The 21,188-nt window shown below is 49.4% G+C and overlaps 1 protein-coding gene across 2 annotated transcripts in view; it reads right to left on the reverse strand.

The window, feature by feature from the left end:
• Positions 1-21,188, reverse strand: part of CPAMD8 (C3 and PZP like alpha-2-macroglobulin domain containing 8) — a 99,648-nt gene that overhangs the window by 35,827 nt on the left and 42,633 nt on the right. The window contains exons 21-25 of one of the 2 annotated variants that reach the window (XM_079918451.1): positions 11,503-11,734; positions 6,429-6,582; positions 5,882-6,012; positions 4,605-4,736; positions 1,030-1,081 (exon numbers count right to left, since the gene is read on the reverse strand). In XM_079918451.1, coding sequence (XP_079774577.1) covers positions 1,030-1,081; positions 4,605-4,736; positions 5,882-6,012; positions 6,429-6,582; positions 11,503-11,734 — 701 coding nt within the window. The remainder of the gene's footprint in view (positions 1-1,029; positions 1,082-4,604; positions 4,737-5,881; positions 6,013-6,428; positions 6,583-11,502; positions 11,735-21,188) is intronic. The other variant, XM_079918452.1, reaches the window with a different exon arrangement.

The following is a 21,188-nucleotide window of genomic DNA, read 5'->3' on the forward strand; positions in this document are numbered from 1 at the left end:
GTTTTACATGTAAGTTCGTGCTCCGTTTTGAGTTCATTCTTATATAAGGTATGATCTTTCAGTCGAATTTCATGTTTTTGCCAATGGATGTCCAATTGCTCTAGCATCATTTGTTGAGAAGGTTCTCCATCCTCCATTGAATTGCTTGTGCACCATTGTCAAAACTCATTTGAGCACATATGTGATGTATTGCTACTTACTGAAAAAAGGGAGGGGGGGATGTTAAAGGAAGCCTGTGTCCAGAGTGTGCTGTGGGTCAGGGGACCTGTTGTGCTGAATGCTTTGGGAACAAGGAGGTGGTACACCTAGAAGGTAGGCATCACCAGGGGACTCCACTTCAGAGCCTCTGCTGTGCCTCTTGGCAAAACCTGCCAGGTGAGTGCCCAGTGCCAGGCCCAGCCCAACCTCCAAGCTGGAGGGCTCTTTGGGGAGGGACTGGATGGGGAAGGGGCAGACCCTCCCATAGGCAGCTCAGACTCATGTTCCTCCCAGCACTGCCCTGACCCCACAAGGCAGAGGTGTGGACAGGCCTTTGGCCACTCCACCCACTGGGCACTCTGTGCCCATTTCCTGTTCACAGGTCATGGGCAGGTATAATGTCAATTTCAGGGGATCAAGATGGACCCCAGATCTCACACTTTCTGGAACCCACCTTAATTTCCCGCATCCTCCTTTGCTATCCCTGGGTTCTGGGTCACCCTCATTCCCACAGCTTTCCCATGATGTGACTCTAAGACCTCCTTTCCCCAGACCCTGGGTGAGGAGCCCAGGGCCCAAGGACAGCCCTACCCCTGACGGCAGTCTCTTCTCATTGGTGCCTGCAGTCTACCATCGTATGTGCTCACTTCCTGCGTGGCAGATGCCCAGTCCTCACTCTGGCTTACAGGTGCCCCCAACTGGGACATATCAGTGCTTTGCTGCTGTGTCCCCAGCTCCCAGGGATGGTGGGTGTCCGCTCAGCAGCAGGAAAGCTGCGGAAGTGCAGGGGTAAGGGCCAAAGTCCTTGGCAGGGTGGGCACGGGAACTCACCATTGGGACAGAAGAAAGCGCTGTAGGTGTATGACCGGGGGGCTCCTTCAGGCTGAAACAGAGAAACGGGGAGAACTGAGAAATGGGGGGTGGCAGCCAGTGCAAGGGCGAAGCCGCCCTCCCATGGCAGCAGCTCTGAGTGTGGATCCCGCAGGGTGATACCACGACCACAGGTGCACAGAGATGGACCAGGTCACCTACCTCCCATGCCCAGATAGGGAAACTGAGGCTCACTTCCCCTTCTCTGGGCTCTAGTCAAACAAACTCACCAACCGCTCAGATAGGGAAACTGAGGCTCACTTCCCCTTCTCTGGGCTCTAGTCAAACAAACTCACCAACCGCTCCTAGACTTATCATGCTTCTCACACCCCCATCCTACCCTCCCAGCCACCCCTTTGGCCCAGCTCCAAGCCCAGCTGCTCCCTGTGGGCAGAGAACACTATGACTCGAAGGCTGCCAGGATCTGAGGCCCCATCCAATGTCCAAGAGCACTGAGAAGGGGGCACACAGGTCTGTCAAGGACGGGGTCTCTGTCCCACTGTCCTATGCATCCCTTTTCTCCTGTCCATCATGCTCCTGCTTCCACCCCTTCCACAACGTCCCCCAAATAATAGAAGGCAGCTGGCTTGTTCTCTTATTTATTTATTTTTAAAATTTACCTATTTTTGGCCACACCGCGCGGCATGAGGAACTTCCCCTGACCAGGGATCGAACCTGTGCCCCCTGCAGCGGAAGCGTGGAGTCTTAACCACTGTACTGCCAGGGAAGTCCTGGCTTGTTCTCTTAAAAGGGAGCACTGGGAATTTAACCCGATACACCTTGTGGGCTTTCGTCTGACCGGAACGGCCCCTGTGGGGCTCTCGCTTTTCCAGATCTCTTTTAGCGCCATCAGCAAATCGGTGAGCTGGGGCCACCTGAGGTCAGACCTCAGACGGTTAATGCTTGGCCACTGCAGCCAGGCAGCCTCCTGGGGTCCCAGCTCCCCCTACTGTGAGGATCATTTTATCTGCCAACTTGTGTAAGCCAGGGCATGCCTAAACATCTGGCCAAATGTTACTTCTGGGCATACCTGTGAGGACTTGTCTTAAAAGAGTCAGCATTTGAATTGGTGGGCAGTGATGTAGATGGCCCTCCCCAACGTGGTGGCCCCCAAACACTCCATTGAGGGCCCAAATACAACAACAGGCAGAGGAAGGATGAATTCTCTCTCTGCCAGACTGCTTGAGTTGGGGCATCAATCTTCTCTGCCCTCGATGCTTCTGACCTTCAGACTCACAGATGGCAGACTTCTCAGCCTCCACGGGGACTTCTCAGCCTCCATGATCGTGTAAGCCAATTGCTAATAATAAATCTCTTCCTAGAGAAACGTAAATGTCCTATTGGCTCTGTTTATCCGCAGCACCCTGACTAATACACCCACTCCTTGCTGGGTGACCGAGGGCCACTCACTTAACCTCTCTGGACCTCTATTTGTCATCTCTAAGATGGGGGTGATGAAGGCGCCGACCTCACCGCGACGTGAGGGTTAGGTGTATTTCAGACAGAGTCTGGCATCTTTTCAGTGCTACTCAACAGTCAGCTCTTGTTAGCGTTTCTCATCCCCCTCTTCCCCCCACCCCCGCCCCCAGTCCTCTGTTGAAGCTGGCAAAGATGGGCGTCATCCATCCTGGGTCTGTACTGATGAGTCCGGGAGGCACCTGTCTGGATCATGTCCACTTCCTGCTATCATCCCGGGGCCACGCCCAGGGGCCTGCACCGGGGTCCTGCCTCACCCACGCAAGCCACAACCTGACACCCACACTGCACACCTCGCTAGCAAACCTTTAGCAAAACCCGTGGTTGATGCTGAGCTGTCCAGCAGCCGGATTGTCATCTCACGCCCAGAAGGCGTGACGTGGAGCCCACAGGCCATCTGCTCAGCCACAGGCTCCAGGGTGAGCCCCCGAGATTTTGCTTGGACTTCAGCAACCCCCTCACCGGTCTATCAGCTCAGCCCCTTGTTGGAAAAGGGGCTGAGTCACTGGACAGGGCCTGGCCATTGTAAGCCCATGATAGCTATACAATCATAAAAATGATTCCTGACTCAGGTGTCTATCAGTGGATGAATGGATAAACAAAATGTGGCCCATGCATACAACGGAACATTATACAACTGTGAAAAGGGATGAAGCACTGACACGTGCTACAATGTAAATGGACCTCAAAAACATCATGCTGAGTGAAAGAAGCCAGACAGGAAAGGCCACAGAGTGTATGGTTCCATTTATCTGAAATGTCCAGAACAAGCAAACCCAGAGACAGAATCTGAGCCCTTCTGCTGCTGCTGAGCATTTCTCTGGCTCCGGCTGACCATCCAGGGCCTCCTGGACACACCCCCACCCCCAGCATAGCCTCTGAAGCAGCCTGTGGGGCCGCTCGTGGCCACGCCACCCTGTCTTCTTTTCTGGCTCAACTCCGAGGGGACCCTGGTGCCAGCCTCTCTCTTCCACGCTGCCCTGGCTTTTAGCTGATCCTGGGTTCCAATCTCCTTCGCCTCTGTGCTCAAGGCAGCTCCTGACCAGGTTCCAAAACATGGTCACTGCATGATGTCATGATTACCTCTGGCAAGACTTTTCTACAACGTTGTAGCACAGATCGGGGCTTCACTCTTCTCTGTTCTATGGATTGATCTATTCCGGACATTTCATATAAACAGGATCATACGCTATGTGGCCTTGTGTGTCTGGCTTCCTTCACTCAGCATAACGTTTTCAAGGTTTATCTACGCTGTTGCATGAATCAGCGCGTCATTCCTTTTTATGACTGAGTAATATTCCATGGTATTGGGTAACCGGATCCCCTCGCACCACATTTATCCATTCATCAGCTGATGGACATATCCTAAAACAGAAAGAGCGTCCCTGGTTTATGTCCAGGTTCCCCCAGTTGACCATTATAAATGCCTGGATGACCACAGACCACTTTTCTTTAGCACTCAGGCCAGGCATCAAGAGATGTCTTCCACACACTCTCATTTAACTGTCCAGCAGTTTCATGTTTGAATCCAGGGCTCTCACTCCAGAGCCCACCCCAAGCCAAGAAGGCAGACTTCCTCTCACTCCCGTGATGCCCGCCAGGCTCCCCTCATGGGTCTGAATTATGTCGGCCTCCTCTTTGATCCTGTGAACTCCACTGAGACACGGTGGGGTGATGGAAGGCTCTCAGCCTTCCAGCAGAAATGCAAAAGGTCACAATCCCCTGGGCCAGCTGGGGATCCAGGAGGGATGGTGTTCGCCGCCCCTCCTCCTGATACACACCCACGACAGCTCGGCCATCACCTGCTTCCCCACCACGTGTCTCTCAGGAATGGCCTTCCTGTTGTATTCAGACTCCTGCCCGGCAGGTGGCACGTGGTGTCTTGGGAGGGTCCATCGTATAACTGATGGAGCGAGCGACCCATGCGCTCAGAGCTCTGTGGTGGGATGAGATGGGAGAAGCCGTGCACCCAGTGCCTCCTATTTCATAAATCCATTTTTCTAATTCATGCTTCATTTTTTTGCATTGACATTTCAAGTCTTCCGATGCCTAACTCATACCTCCTGTCCTCCAGTGCTGTCTGTACAGAGCTGGACCAGTGGATGCTGCAGACAGGACACTGCTGAACAGCATGAAAGGGAGGAAAGGCTTGAGGATAAGAGAATCCTTCTCTGTGCATCTAGAAATTCCTCCTGCAGAGGAAGAAGACAAGAGCTCCAGGCCTCCAGATCAGGCTGGCCGCACTGGGGGACTCGCTGCCTCCTTGGACTGAGGTAGGGCAGGCTGTGGTCCAGGGAGCGTGCTCAGGCTGTGCAAAGGGTCACCAGGGGTCTCTGCATTTCCTGTTGAGGCCATCCTATCCTGCTGGCTCACAGAGATCGCGTGCCTCATCTGATGACACACTCGGAGGACTCCATCACGTCGTGTCAACAAAGCGGCAGCAGTAACCCATCCACCTCCAGGAGTTCCGCCCAGCGCGTGTGTGACTCCAGGCGCTGATGGGAACCATTTGTGCTCAGCTCCGCCAGGACTGCAGCCGGGAGGGAGGGCAGCTGTTTGCAGCTGGGCTACTGGGGAGGGGCAGAGACTCGGGGCCACTGTGAGGAGATTCAGTGGGGCTGCTGTGTGCTCTCCATGCAGCACTAAACAGGAGTCTCTCCACGGCTCTGGGCTCTGATACATCTGAGCAGCCCAAAAAAGATGGGGCATTGCTGCTGCTACAAGCCCAGCACTGTGAAGCGCCGTGTGCATTCTCCAACCTTCCCCATGCTATGGGGTGAGCGTGAGCATCCCAGTCTTACAGAGCAGAGTCGGAATAACAAGACACTCGCTGAGCCCCATGCGTAAGTGGCAGATCCCAGATTCACAGCTCGGGGATGGGTCGGGGGGCGGAGGTGGGGGTGGAGGGCAGGGTGGTGGGGGTGGGCGCGGTGGTCTGGGCGCCCCTGCTGGAGGCTCCGTGTCCTTCCCACACGGCCATTCCAAGGACAACCCTCTGAATGATGGGTCACAGTCCCTACAATTGCCTGTTGACAAACGGACAGCCAGGAGACAGAGGCACACCACCCTCCAGGGTGATCAAGCCGGGGGTCAGGAGGACACTTCCCTGCAGCCCGTGTGAGTCCCAAATCACTTCACCAAAGCCTGCTCTGCTCCTTGGAGAGGAGATGGATGCCGCAGTCCTCCAGCAAGGCAGCCCCGTCATCTGCCCCAAGCCCCAAAGCAGGACTCATGGGGGCTGCCCTGGCCCTGGCTTGGGAAGGGACCACACTCTCCGGCCCCAACCTCACTGTTGAGGTAATCAGGCCAAGTGCCTCGAGTGAGGACATAGGCTTACCTCAACCATCACACCGCGCCGGATGTGATCCCTCCCAATGGGGACCCTCCTGTCAGCGTAATTCTCCTCCGGGGTTCTGATCGACTTCCCATCCCGGCAGCAGCTCGTTTCTCTGTAAGCCAGGGCTTTGGCTGCGGAGATTTGAGTACTCGGTGCTGGCTCTCAGAACAGGTCCCTATCCGGCGCTGTGCTATACCCCACCCTTGTCCCAGGCTTCCCAGGTGTGCATGCACACATACGTGTGTGTATGTGCATATGCGCGTGTGTGCACGGTGCAGGCTGGATGTGTGTGCACGCATATGTACGCACGTGTGCAAGTGTGCGTGCATGTGTGTGCTACCTCGGTTTGGCATCTTAAGAGACTGGCTTCCCCCAGATGAGGCCCCCTACCTCCTGATCATTCCCTCTGGCCTGCATCCCCAGCAGCTGTCTTGCCCCTTGATCTCACCTTCTGCCCCGCTGACCCTTCACCCGTGCCTGGACTCTGCACCTGAACCCCTTGGCGGCCTGGAGAGTGGAGTTGCCCCAAGAAGCACATGACCCTCACCTGTGATGTTGCTGAGGCCCAGGTCGCCGAAGGACAGAACCACCCAGGAGGGTTCCATCTCCCCGGGGACCACACACGTCTTCTTGGTCAGATGGCGTTTGCCAGGATGTCCGACAAATTGGATGCCCTTGGGAACTGAGATCTTCACGTAGACCTGGAGAGTGTGGCAAGAACCATGGTGCCCGGAATCCGTGTGCCCTCCCAGCACACCCCACTGCCCACTGCACTCCGTCCACCCTGGCAGCCTTTCCCCCAAAGCCACGCTCTCTTTGGGAGGCTCTCTTTCCATTTCTGATCAGAACAAACTACTTACCATTGTCCTGCTGGGAGCCCCCTCCTTCCCTCAGCCCCCTGAACGCTCACTGGTCCAGCTCTCCCTTGGGACCAAGGTCAATTCAAGGGCTGTCTCTCTGGCCAAGCATGGGAAAGAGGGGCCACTCCACATGCAGGCCCCGCAGGGAACTTCATCGGACCCTCTCTCCAACCACTGAGGTCCACCGAGTCATAATAGAGTTTGGTGTGCACACGTGTGTGTCATGTGTGTGCTGTGCACGCATGCGTCTCTGTGTGCACACCTATGTGTGTAGGCGTCACATTACACGATGTGTGAGTGCACGCGAGTGAAGGCAAGTGTCTGCACACATGTGCAAGCATGGCTCTCTACACGTGTGCTCGTGCACACCATGTCTCCGTGTGCATGTTGTGTACGTGTGTGTGTGTTTATAACCCTCCATCTACAACAGGCTCTTTGCTCCCCATGCATTTGTCCAACCAGCACATATGCAGCACCTGGTGGGTTCAGGAGCCCTGCCAGGAGCTCAAGAAACAGATCTGAACAGACAAGAGCGACCCCTGGGCCTCAGAGGCTTCACGTGCCTGAGTCACACACACACGCAGGTGTGTACAAGGAAGCTTTACAGTGGCAAGTGTGACAGAGTCTGAATCCTGCCCAAGGGCAGGCCCAGTAGAACCTGAATGAGAACAGTTCGTGCAGGGTGCTTTGGGGACTCCCCCATTCCCCTCGAGACAGCATTCTTCTAGAAAGTTCTTCCAGGGAGGAAAGAAGAAATTCAAGCGTCAAGCATCGGTGAGATACATTTTCCAGGTGCTGGATGGAACCCATTGTCCAGGCTGAGGGGTCTGGATGTGCCTGTTTTCCTGGAACCTCAGGAAGAGCACATGGAGGTGGGGGGGCAGGGGGGCAGGGAGGGCGGTTCCTGAAATTGACGTGTGGTGATCCCTGAACACACCTGCTGCCCGGCAGGGCTTCCTTCTTCCCGCTGACAAGCCAACCACCAGTGCTTGCTAGGAGCTGAAATGGGCACCTGGGGGGCCTGCCTGCAGTTCAGGAGGGAGCCTCCCTTGGGGGCCACCCTGTGATTAGGGACCACCCTACATTTATTCTGGCTTTCTGAAACTAGGGTCCTACTCCTCCTAGGCATAAGCTACATAAAAAGCATGAATGACAAAGGTTCTGGGTTTGGGGGCACCTTTATCCCAGCTGACTGCCCTGAGCCCCTCACATGTCCTCCTTGGCCCCCTCCAGGCCACCGCGTGGCCACTGCCGTGGTTCTCACTCAGTGGCTCTCACTCAGATTACTGCACAAGCGTCCCCCTTCTCTCCTGCTTTTCCAACCAGACCCTAAAGCCCAGCCAGATTGTGTCACGGTCAGTTTCTGGGACAGGCCAAGCTGCCTCCTGCCTGTCACTTGCATATACTATTCCCTCTTCCAGGAATGCCCTTCCAGGGCTGGTGCCCAGCTTAAGCATCGCCCAAAGACTTCGGCGTTCGGAGAAGCCACCCCTCCTCAGGGCCTCCCTGGCTCCCTGTAGACACTTAATTCTTTTTTTTTTTTTTTCTGGCCGCACTGTGTGGCACGGCTTGCGGGATCTTAGCTCCCCAACCAGGAATGAAACCTCTGCCCCCTGCAGTGGAAGCGCAGAATCCTAACCACTGGACGGCTGGGCAATTCCCGACACCTAATTCTAACACAGGTCTGCCCCTCACTCCCTGGGGGACCTTGAACATACGATGATGCTTCTCTGAGCTTCCCAAGCGAGAATGATTCCATCACAGCCCCTCCTTCCTCAGCCCACGTGGGCACTTGCTAATGATACAGTTAAAATCATCCACCCGGCACTGGGCACAGAGACGCGTGCCCAAGAACACCGAGTTAGTGGCATCAGAGCTCCAGGTGAGCTTAGGCAGACCCCACGTCCTGAGCATTGGGGTCTTCAGATTCCCACAGAGCCTGGCACGCATCAGGTATCGGGCGATAGCTTTTGAGTGAATGAATTCGAATCACTCACATCTTGCACACAGGAATTCCTTTCTGGTGGCCTCTGGGTGTTTCATTTCTATTCCAGACCTGCACTGACCCCTTTTTGTTTCACTTGGAATTTTCTTTTCATTAAAGACCCAAGACAGAAGTTCCTGTGTGACAGTACATTACGTGTGGCTCAAATGCAAATACCAGCCTCAAACCCGGACTGTGCCAGGCAGAAGGCAATGGGAGGGGTCCTTTACTGGCCTCAGGGCCAGCATACGGCATTCTGAACAACACATTCTTGGGTAGATGTAATCAGTCAGCAGAGGTATAGAATTTGCAAAGGAAAAAGGGAGTAAATGATTTCCAGGAAGCTCAAGGTCAGCCTCTGAGCTGAGACTCAGAGACTCGGAACACTGTAGTCTCCACTCTGGGCCAGGCTCAGAAATGATCACAGACATAGCCGAGGGGGCAGGGGGTGAGGGTAGATCTCTCACACCCAGATAAGGAAACTGAGACAAAGTGGGCTGGTGAATGGAAACAGCAAGCTGAAGTCCAAAGGGTCGTCTGGGGGATGCTGAGACAGGTATGCGCTGGGACTACAGCTGTGCCGCGGGGGATCCGCCACCTCCACTCAGGACCTCCACCCCCAGCAGCCTCGCTGCCCTTCAGGTGGCAAATTCCAATCACTCCCTGGCCAGAAGGCCTTGTTTTTCAAGAAAAGCCAGAAATCTGGGCGGGGGGGTGGATAAAATCTCTTGGTTTCCAGTGTCTTTGGCCTGGGGCTGCCCCTCCCATCTCTGCCCTTGGTGGGGAATGTGCCGGCAGCCTTGAGGGGGGCAGGTGCACACACATGGGCAGGGCCAGGACAAGGTTAGCAGGCTCCCCCCGGCTGGCTGGGGTGAGGCTGAGACCTGTAGCCTGACCTCCAGGCCAAGCTGTGGAAAGCAGGCTTGCTCCCAGCTAGACCCCTGGCCCTGCACCCCACTCACTCCCCCATTTGCAGCCTCGGCTCCCAGCTCCCACTCCTGAGGGCTGCCCCTAACTCTGGGAGCCCACCTCCTCTCTCTTCCTGCCACCCCCCAGCTGACATCCAGGCTGAGATGGTGCAAAAGGATTACAAAGGCAGGGGAGGAGGGTGCCCCTGCCCTCCTGCAGCCGCACTGGTGCTCAGGCCCCAAACACCCCTTCCCTATCCTGCCCCCACCTGACCCTGGTCCTCGCGGCTCCCTCCACATTGCCTGCCATCCCTCCTCCTCATGAGCGTCTGAAATCCCCAAGCCCACCTCCTTGGGGTAGCTGTTACCGGTTGAATTGTGTCTCCCAGGAAGATATGTTGAAATCCTAACCCCCCCCCTCCCCCGACGCCGTACCTATAAATGTGACCTCATTTGGAAGTACGGTCTCTGCAGACGTCATCAAGTTCCAATGAGGTCATTAGGGTAGACCCTAATCCAATAAAACAGGGACTCTTCTCAGAGGAAATTTGGACACAGAGATAACAAGAGAAGTCACCCTGGGGCCCCTTGATGAGATAAGGCGACAGCTCTGTGACCCCACCTAGGTCGGGTCTACCAGCCCCTTGCCAGCCTGAAGAAGCTACAGAAGACAGACTCTGTCGCCCTTTATCCTCCCAGTAAAGATTTCTTGGGGTTCACGTCTCTCAGGGGGGATTTGAGGTAGGAGGTAGAGGGGCCCCTGGGCTGGACAGCTGGTGTTTGCCAAGTGGAGTAAAATTGGAGCTTTTTTTCCCTAGACACTCCAAGGCCAAAGTTAAAGGCAGGAGCTGAGCTCTGCTGGAGTAAAGAGATAAGACGACCATTCCTGAGACCAAGGAGACCTCCCTGACTACACATGCGCAGTAAGGCTCCTAGGGGGTCAAAAAGGAGGGGGTGCCACCCCACAATAGGTGATGCCAAACCTCCCACAGGCCTCTGTGCTAGAATCCGTCTTGGCAAAAAGATACGCAAGCATGTTGGAGCGGGTCCTAGGGCAGGTCAGATGTGGGAAGAGAAGGTGCTGACGACTGGCCAAAGGTAAACAAAGGCCGGGAAGAACTGCCCTGTAGAAATGATTTAACCGTCCCTCTACTGCACTCCTTCTCATTAGGGAGGATGCCCACACCCTTCCTTTCTGGGTGTGTACTTCTGCCTTGCTTCTGTCTTAAATAAACAACAGTCTCTCTGTGTGTTCTCCCACTTGCTGTGCTGTGTCTCTCATCATAAACTTCACCTGTTTATGCAGGTTTTGCCTCTTTGAGAAATTCATTTTTCAAACAGAGCAAGAGCCAGGGGAACTTTGCTTCTAGCCTCTGGCCCCTGGTGGTCTAGTGGCTAGGATTCCTGGTTTTCATCCAGGCTACCCAGGTCCAATTCCTGGGCAGAGAACTAAGACCCTGCTTCAAGACCGCTTGCTGGTGTCTCTCCGAGATCACCTGACTCCATGCCGTTCCATATGATACTCACCCTCCCACACCCCTGCAGGGTCAGGAGTCAACGACTTCGCCACATCCGTCACCCTCTAACCCCGCCATGCACACACTCCCACCCCCAACCTGCCCGGGTGTAGACAGCTGGTGAAGGAGAAGCTGACTCATCCAGCCTCTGCCTCACTAATATCTCAGATGCTGTCCCCCACGGCCCTCCAGGATGACCCCATGCCGCCCTGCCTGCCCCACATCCCAGGTGCTGTGCCCCTCCAACCCCTCCCCCCAGGAGGACCCCACCTCCCTCTGCTTCCTGCCATTAGGGATGCCACCCCTCTCCCCCATAATGGGAAAGGCCGTGTATGGAGGGCGGGTTCGGTACCTCGACGCAGGTGTCCATGTAGTTGTAGATGCTGAGCGGGATCTTGGCCTGCTCCCCGCGGACCACGTTGGGGGGCAGGGTGAAGTCGACAAAGAAGGGCTTGAAGGTCTTCAGCAGAGTGGGCTCCGCAATGCCCAGGCCCCTCTCGGCAGACAGACCCACTGCCTCACCCACCCAGCTGGTGATGGAGTCGGGGACCTGCACGCTGAGTGTGTCCTCGCCTGATGGATCACTGCGGAAAGATGGACAAGCGTGTGCTCTTCTCCACGGCCGTGCCGCAAGCGGCCAGGCGGGAACAGAGGAGTCCAGCCGTACGGCCTTGGGCCCCAGGGTGGCGCCCCCCGCAACTGCCCCGGCAGCTTGGAAATAAGCATTCAAGGCACCCCACAGCGTGTGACAGGAGAAAGTCATCCCTCGGCCCTGACTCGCCCTAATCGGAAACATGAGTGTCTCTCACGACAGCTGTGATCACAGGACCATTCACAACATGGGTTCAGAGAGGCAAACTCTGGCAGTGTGTGCTCTGCCCAGTTTAGGGGAGAAAGACACTGAATCAAGGGGACTGGTCACTTAGAGCATACTTGTGTGTCTCCCAGAAAGACATGTCCAAGCCCTAACCCCTGGTAACCTGTGAATGGGACATTATTTGGAAATAGGGTCTTTGCAGACGCCACTAGTTAAGACGAAGCCACACTGGAGTAGAGTGGGCCCTAATCCAATGACAGGTGTCCTTAGAAGAGGAGGGAAATTCAGACACAGAGAGAAGAAGGCCAGGCAAAGATGGAGGCAGAGACCGGAGTGATGCAGCCACAAGCCAAGGAATGCCTGCCTGTGGGGGACACCCACACTTCCTGGCCTGGCATCCTTGTCCCATACACTCCTGCGGAGCCCAGCTCCCTGTTAAGGGCGTATGTGTGATTTTTCAGGCCTGCCCACAGGCCTGCAGGTCTCACGGGGTGGGAGTAGGGTAGGGAGGTGAGGGGTGCGTGTGCACTGGGGTCTCTGAGGGGAGCTGCAGCCAAGGACTCAGGGCCCCTGGCTGGCCCTGCTCTTTTCATGTTTGCATTCCCGGCCCAGAATTTCCATTCCCAGGTCTCTTTAGCATAAGGGACCATGGGCAGAGGTTTTCTTCAGACACCTCTGCCAAGGCCTCTTTATGGTCAGAAGGAAACACTGAAGACATCCCTCCCCAGTTGGAGTACTTTCCCACTCCTAACTCTCTCCCCTGTCCACCCCCAACCCCACCCCATGGTCCATAAAGCTGCTGGAGCCTCTTGTTCAGGGCTCCCTCCAAGTGAGATGACCCCTATGTCTTGGCGGATCCACCTGACAGTGGGCCATTCTGTGGGGAACAGAACAGGGGGAGACATACACAGAACACTCTACCCAACAACGACAATGGAACACACATTCTTCTGAAGTGCACTTGGGGTATTTTCCAGGACAGACCCATACGTTAAGCTACAAACTAAGCCTCAGTGGGCTTAAAAAGGGAGGGAGCATACAAAGTCCCTTCTCTGACCACAATAAGATGAATGAAATTAGAAATCAACAAGAGAAGGAAAGCTGGAAAATTTACAAATGTGTGGAAATTAACACATTCTTAAACAGCAAAGGATCAAAGAAGAGATCACAAAGGAAATTAAAAAGTACTTAGAACTCCCTCTTGCTAGAGCACTGGAATCACAACTAACTGCTGACCAATCATGGACAGGAAGACACTGGAACTCACTAAAAAAGATACCCCACATCCTAAGACAAAGGAGAGGCTGCAATGAGACGGTAGGACGGCTGCAATCACAATAAAATCAAATCCCCTAACTGCTGGGTGGACGACTCACAAACTGGAGAACACTTATACCACAGAAGCCCACCCACTGGAGTGAAGGTCCTGAGCACCACATCAGGCTTCCCAACCTGGGGTCCAGCAACAGGAATTCCCAGAGAATCAGACTTCGAAGGCTAGCAGGATTTGATTGCAGAACTTCAACAGGACTGGGCGAAACAGCGGCTCCACTCTTGAAGGGCACATACAAAGTGTGTGCATTAGGACCCAGGGGGAAGGAGCAGTGACCCCATAGGAGACTGAACCAGACCTACCTGCTAGTGTTGAAGGGTCTTCTGCAGAGGAGGGGGTGGGCGGCTGTGGCTCACCGCGGGACAAGGACACTGGCAGCAGAAGTTATGGGAAGTACTCATTGGTGTGAGCCCTCCCGGGGTCCTCCATCAGCCCCACCAAAGAGCCTGTAGGCTCCAGTGCTGGGTCGCCTCAGGCCAAACAACCAACAGCGAGGGAACACAGCCCCACCCATCAGCAGACAAGTGGATTAAAGTTTTACTGAGCTCTGCCCACCAGAGCAACACCTGGCTCTACCCATCACCAGTCCCTCCCATCAGGAAGCTTGCACGAGCCTCTTAGATAGCTTCAGCCACCAGAGGGCAGACAGCAGACACAAGGAGAACTACAATCCTGCAGCCTGTGGAAGGAAAACCACAATCACAGAAAGATAGACAAGATGAAAAGGCAGAGGATTATGTCCCAGATGAAGGAACAAGATAAAACCCCAGAAAAACAACTAAAAGAAGTGGAGATAGTCAACCTTCCAGAAAAAGAATTCAGAACAATGACAGTGAAGATGATCCAGGACCTCGGAAAAAGAATGGAGGCAAAGATCGAGAAGATGAAAGAAATGTTTAACAAAGACCTAGAAAAATTAAAGAACAAACAAACAGAGATGAACAATACAATAACTGAAATGAAAACTACCCTAGAAGGGATCAATAGCAGAATAACTGAGGCAGAAGAACGGGTAAGTGACCTGGAAGACAGAATGGTGGAATTCACTGCTGTGGAACAGACTAAAGAAAAAAGAATGAAAAGAAATGAAGACAGCCTAAGAGACCTCTGGGACAACATTCACATTATAGGGGTCCCAGAAGGAGAAGAGACAGACAAAGGACCCAAGAAAATATTTGAAGAGATTATAGTCAAAAACTTCCCTAACACGGGAAAGGAAATAGCCACCCAGGTCCAGGAAGTGCAGAGAGTCCCAGGCAGGATAAACCCAAGGAGAAACACGCCGAGACACATAGTAATCAAACTGAGAAAAATTAAGGACAAAGGAAAATTATTAAAAGCAACAAGGGAAAAATGACAAATAACATACAAGGGAACTCCATAAGGTTAACAGCTGATTTCTCAGCAGAAACTCTACAAGCCAGAAGGGAGTGGCACAATATATTTAAAATGATGAAAGGGAAGAAACTACAACCAAGACTACTCTACCCGGCAAAGATCTCATTTAGGTTTGACAGAGAAATCAAAAGCTTTACAGACAAACAAAAGATAAGAGCACTCAGCACCACCAAACCAGCTCTACAACAAATGCTAAAGGAACTTCTCTAAGTGGGAAACACAAGAGAAGAAAAGGACCTAGAAAAACAAACCCATAACAATTAAGAAAATGGAAATAGGAACATACATGTCGATAATTACCTTAAACGTGAATGGATTAAATGCTCCAACCAAAAGACACAGGTTCACTGAATGAATACAAAAACAAGACCCATACACATGCTGTCTACAAGAGACCCACTTCAGACCTAGGGACACATACAGACAGAAAGTGAGGAGATGGAAAAAGATATTCCACACAAATGGAAATCAAAAGAAAGCTGGAGCAGCAATACTCATATCAGATAAAACAGACTTTAAAATAAAGAATGTTGGGGCTTCCCTGGTGGTGCAGTGGTTGAGAGTCCGCCTGCCGATGCAGGGGACACGGGTTCGTGCCCCGGTCCGGGAAGATCCCACGTGCCGCGGAGTGGCTGGGCCTGTGAGCCATGGCCGCTGAGCCTGCGCGTCTGGAGCCTGTGCTCCGCAACGGGAGAGGCCACAACAGTGAGAGGCCCGCGTACCGCAAAAAAAAAAAAAAAAAAAAAAGAATGTAACAAGAGACAAGGAAGGGCACTACATAATGATCAAGGGATCAATCCAAGAAGAAGATATAGCAATTATAAATATATAGGAGCACCTCAATACATAAGGCAAATGCTAAGAACTATAAAAGAGGAAATCGACAGTAACCCAATAATAGTGGGGGAGTTTAACACCGCACTTACACCAATGGACAGATCATCCAGACAGAAAATTAATAAGGAAACACAAGCTTTAAATGACACAGTAGACCAGATAGATTTAATTGATATTTATAGGACATTCCACCCAAATACAGAAGATTACATTTTCTTCTCAAGTGCACACGGAACATTCTCCAGGACAGATCACATCTTGGGTCACAAATCAAGCCTTGGTAAAGTTAAGAAAATTGAAATCATATCAAGCATCATTTCTGACCACAACACTATGAGATTAGAAATCAATTACAGGGAAAAAATGTAAAAAACCACAAACACATGGAGGCTAAACAATACGTTACTAAATAACCAAGAGATCACTGAAGAAATCAAAGAGGAAATCAAAAAATACCTAGAGACAAATGACAATGAAAACACGATGATCCAAAACCTATGGGATGCAGCAAAAGCAGTTCTAAGTGGGAAGTTTATAGCAATACAATCCTACCTCAAGAAAAAACAAAAAATCTCAAATAAACAGGCTAAACTTACACCTAAAGGAACTAGAGGAAGAACAACAAACAAAACCCCAAAGTCAGTAGAAGGAAAGAAATCATAAAGATCAGAGCAGAAATAAATGAAATAGAAACAAAGAAAACAATAGCAAAGATCAATAAAACTAAAAGTTGGTTCTTTGAGAAGATAAACAAAATTGATAAACCTTTAGCCAGACTCATCAAGATAAACAGGGAGAGGACTCAAATCAATAATATTAGAAATGAAAAAGGAGAAGTTACAATGGACACCACAGAAATACAAAGTATCCTAAGAGACTACTATAAGCAACTCTATGCCAATAAAATGGACAACCTGGAAAAAATGGACAAATTCTTAGAAAGGTATAAGCTTCCAAGATTGAACCAGGAAGAAATAGAAAATATGACCAGACCAATCACACATAATGAAATTGAAACTGGGATTAAAAATATTCCAACAAACAAAAGCCCAGGACCAGATGGCTTCACAGGTGAATTCTATCAAACATTTAGAGAAGAGCTAACACCCATTCTTCTCAAACTCTTCCAAAATATTGCAGAGGAAGGAACACTTCCAAACTCATTCTATGAGGCCACCATCACCCTGATACCAAAACCAGACGAAGAGACTACAAAAAAAGAAAATTACAGACCAATATCACTGATGAATATAGATGCAAAAATCCTCAACAAAATACTAGCAAACAGAATCCAACAACACATTAAAAGGATCATACACCATGACCAAGTGGGATTTATCCCAAGGATGCAAGGATTCCTCAATATACACAAATCAATCAATGTGATACACCATATTAACAGACTGAAGAATAAAAACCATATGATCATCTCAATAGATGCAGAAAAAGCTTTTGACAAAATTCAACACCCATTTATGATAAAAACTCTCCAGGAAGTGGGCATAGAGGGAACTTACCTCAACATAATAAAGGCCATATATGACAAACCCACAGCAAACATCATTCTCAATAGTGAAAAACTGAAAGCATTTCCTGTAAAATCAGGAACAAGACAAGGATTTCCACTCTCGCCACTATTATTCAACATAATTTTGGAAGTCCTAGCCATGGCCATCAGAGAAGAAAAAGAAATAAAAGGAATCCAAATTGGAAAAGAAGAAGTAAAACTGTCACTGTTTGCAGATGACATGATACTATACATAGATAATCCTAAAGATGCCACCAGAAAACTACTAGAGCTAATCAATGAATTTGGTAAAGTTGCAGGATACAAAATTAATGCACAGAAATCTCTTGCATTCCTATACACTAACAATGAAAGATCAGAAAGAGAAACTAAGGAAACAATCTCATTCACCATTGCAACAAAAAGAATAAAATATGTAGGAATAAACCTAAGGAGGTAAAAGACCCGTACTCAGAAAACTATCAGACACTGATGAAAGAAATCAAAGATGACACAAACAGATGGAGAGATAGACCATGTTCTTGGATTGGAGGAATCAATTTTGTGAAAATGACTATACTACCCAAAGCAATCTACAGATTCAATGCAATCCCTATCAAATTACCAATGGCATTTTTTACAGAACTAGAACAAAAAATCTTAAAATTTGTATGGAGACGCAAAAGACCCCGAAGAGCCAAAGCAATCTTGAGGGAAAAAAACCGTGCTGGATGAATCAGACTCCCTGACTTCAGACTATACTACAAAGCTACAGTAATCAAGACAACATGGTACTAGCACAAAAACAGAAATATAGATCAATGGAACAGGATAGAAAGCCCAGAGATAAACCCATGCACCTATGGTCACCTTATGTTTGATAAAGGAGGCAAGAATATACAATGGAGAAAAGACAGCCTCTTCAATAAGTGGTTCTGGGAAATCTGGACAGCTACGTGTAAGAGAATGAAATTAGAACACTCCCTAACACCATACACAAAAATAAACTCAAAACGGATTAAAGGCCTAGCTGTAAGACCAGACACTATAAAACTCTTAGAGGAAAACATAGGCAGAATACGCTATGACATAAATCACAGCAAGATCCTTTTTGACCCACCTCCTAGAGTAATGGAAAAACAAAAATAAACAAATGGGACCTAATGAAACTTAAAAGCTTTTGCACAGCAAAGGAAACCATAAACAAGACCAAAAGACAACCCTCAGAATGGGAGAAAATATTTGCAAATGAAGCAACTGACAAAGGATTAATCTCCAAAATTTACAGCCAATGCGGCTCAATATCAAAAAAAGAAACAACCCAATCCAAAAATGGGCAGAAGACCTAAATAAACATTTCTCCAAAGAAGATATACAGATTGCCAACAAACACATGAAAGGATGCTCAACATCATTAATCATCAGAGAAATGCAAATCGAAACTACAATGAGGTATCACCTCACACCGGTCAGAATGGTCATCATCAAAAAATCTACAAACAATAAATGCTGGAAAGGGTGTGGAGAAAAGGGAACCCTCTTGCACTGCTGGTGGGAATGTAAATTGATACAGCCACTATGGAGAACAGTATGGGGGTTCCTTAAAAAAACTAAACCTAGAATTACCATATGAACCAGCAATCCCACTACTGGGCATATACCCAGAGAAAACCATTATTCAGAAAGACATATGCACTCCAATGTTCATTGCAGCACTATTTACAATAGCCAGGTCATGGAAGCAACCTAAATGCCCATCGACAGACAAATGGATAAAGAAGGTGTGGTACGTATATACAATGGAATATTACTCAGCCATAAAAAGGAACGAAATTGGGTCATTTGTAGAGACGTGGATGGACCTAGAGACTGTCATACAGAGTGAAGTAAGTCAGAGAGAGAAAAACAAATACTGCATATTAATGCATATATGTGGAATCTAGAAAAATGGCACAGATGAACCGGTTTGCAAGGCAGAAATTGAGACACAGATGTAGAGAACAAACGTATGGACACCAAGTGGGGAAAACAGGGTGGGTGGTGGTGGTGGTGGGATGAATTGGGATATTGGGATTGACATATATACACTAATATATATAAAATAGATAGCTAGTAAGAACCTGCTGTATAAAATAAATAAAATAAAATTCAAAAAGAAAAAGAAATGTTTTTGCAAAGATAAATGATATGTCAAAAATTAACTGTTATACTTTGCTACTCAAATTATCTCTGGATTTGAAAGAAATTTTTTTAAATCTCTGCAAAAAGAAAAAGAAAAAAAGGACTTAGAGATGAATGAAAACAAAAGCACAACACACCAAAACTCACAGGATGCATCAAAAGCAGTATTAAGGGGGAAATTCATAGCTGTAAATGCTTACATTAAAAAATAAGATCTCAAATAAACAGCCTAACTTTGTAACTTAAAGAACTTGAAAAACGAAAACAGAGATCTAATAATAAAGCAGAAATAATAAAGATTATAGCAGAAATAAACAAAACAAAGAATACAAAAATAATAGAGAGGGACTTTCCTCGTGGTCCAGTGGTTAGGACTCTGCGCTCCCAATGCAGGGGGTCCAGGTTCGATCCCTTGTCAGGGAACTAGATCCCGCATGCTGCAACTGAAAGGATCCCACATGGTGCAATGAAGATCTCGCATACCACAACTAAGACATGGCATAGCCAAATAAATTAACTAATTAATTAATTTTTTTTAAAAAAAGAAAAATAATAGAGAAAATCAATGAAACCAAAAGTTGGTTCTTTGAAAAGATTAATAAAATTAACAAACCTTTAGCTAGATGATCTAAGAAAAAAGAGAAAAGACTTAAATTACTAAAATCCAAAATGAAAGTGGGGACATTACTACCGATTCCACGGAAATAAAAAACGATTTTAAGAGACTACTATGAACTACTGTACACCAACAACTTGGATAATCTAGATGAATGGACAAATTCTTAGAAACACAAAACCTACCAAGACTGAATCACAAGGAAATAACAAATCTGAATAGATCTCTAACAAGTAAGGAGATTGAATCAGCAATCAAAATCTTCCCAAAAAGGGAAGCTCTGGACGTGATGGCTTCGCTGGTAAATTCTATCCAACATTTAAAGAAGAACCCTTGTGCACTGTTGGTGGGAATGTAAAATGGTGCAACCACTGTGGAAAACAATATGGTGAATTCTCAAAAAATTAAACACAGAATTACCATATGATCCAGCAACTCCACGTCTGGGTATATACCCAAAAGAATTGAAAGCAGGGTCTCGAAGTGATATTTGCACATCCATATTCGTAGAAGGGTTATTCCTAATAACCAAAAGGTGGAAGCAACCTAAGTGTCCACCAAAGGACGAATGCATACACGAAATGTGGTCCACCCATACAACGGAATGCTATTCAGGCTTAAAAAGAAAGCAAATTTTGATACATGCCACAACAAGGATGAACCATGAGGACACCATGCTAAGTGAAATGAGCCAGTCACAAAAGGACAAATACTATATGATTCCACGTACATGAGGTCCTTAGAGCAGTAAGATTCATAGAGACAAAAAGTAGAAGAGTGGACGCTAGGGGGCTGAGGGGAGGGAGGATTGGGGAGTTAGTATTTAATGGGGACATAGTTTCAGTTTTGCAAGAGGAAAGGAGTTTTGGAGACGGAGGGTGGCGGGCAGCACAACAATACGAATGCACTTATTACCACTGAACCGCACACCTAAAAATGGTTAAGGTGGTCAATTTTATGTTACGTGTATTTTACCAATTTTAAAAATTAGAAAAGAAAAAAAAAAAAAGAGCTGACGAGTCCTTGCCTGGGCCCAGCAAGAACCTCCTCCTTGGTCTCAGATCTGTACTCTCTGACTCATCCTTGCTCCAGCCAACAGAGGGAGAGAGACCGTCTCAAATCCCAAATGCCTCCCAGCAACCCTCTGTGGCTCTCCACACCCCCACCACAGACCACACGGCCGTCACACTCCCTGCCTCGTCCTCTTGGCCCCACCTGCCTCATCCCAACCATGTGAAAATCACCAGCCTCTCCCAAGCCCCAACTCTTGCCCATGCTGGTCCTGCCTCCTGGATCCCCTTCCCCCCTTCTTGTTTATTTATCCTGTGGGACCCAGCTTGGGCTCCATC

Source organism: Stenella coeruleoalba (assembly GCF_951394435.1).
Source record: "Stenella coeruleoalba genome assembly, chromosome: 3".
Taxonomy (NCBI): Eukaryota; Metazoa; Chordata; class Mammalia; order Artiodactyla; family Delphinidae; genus Stenella; species Stenella coeruleoalba.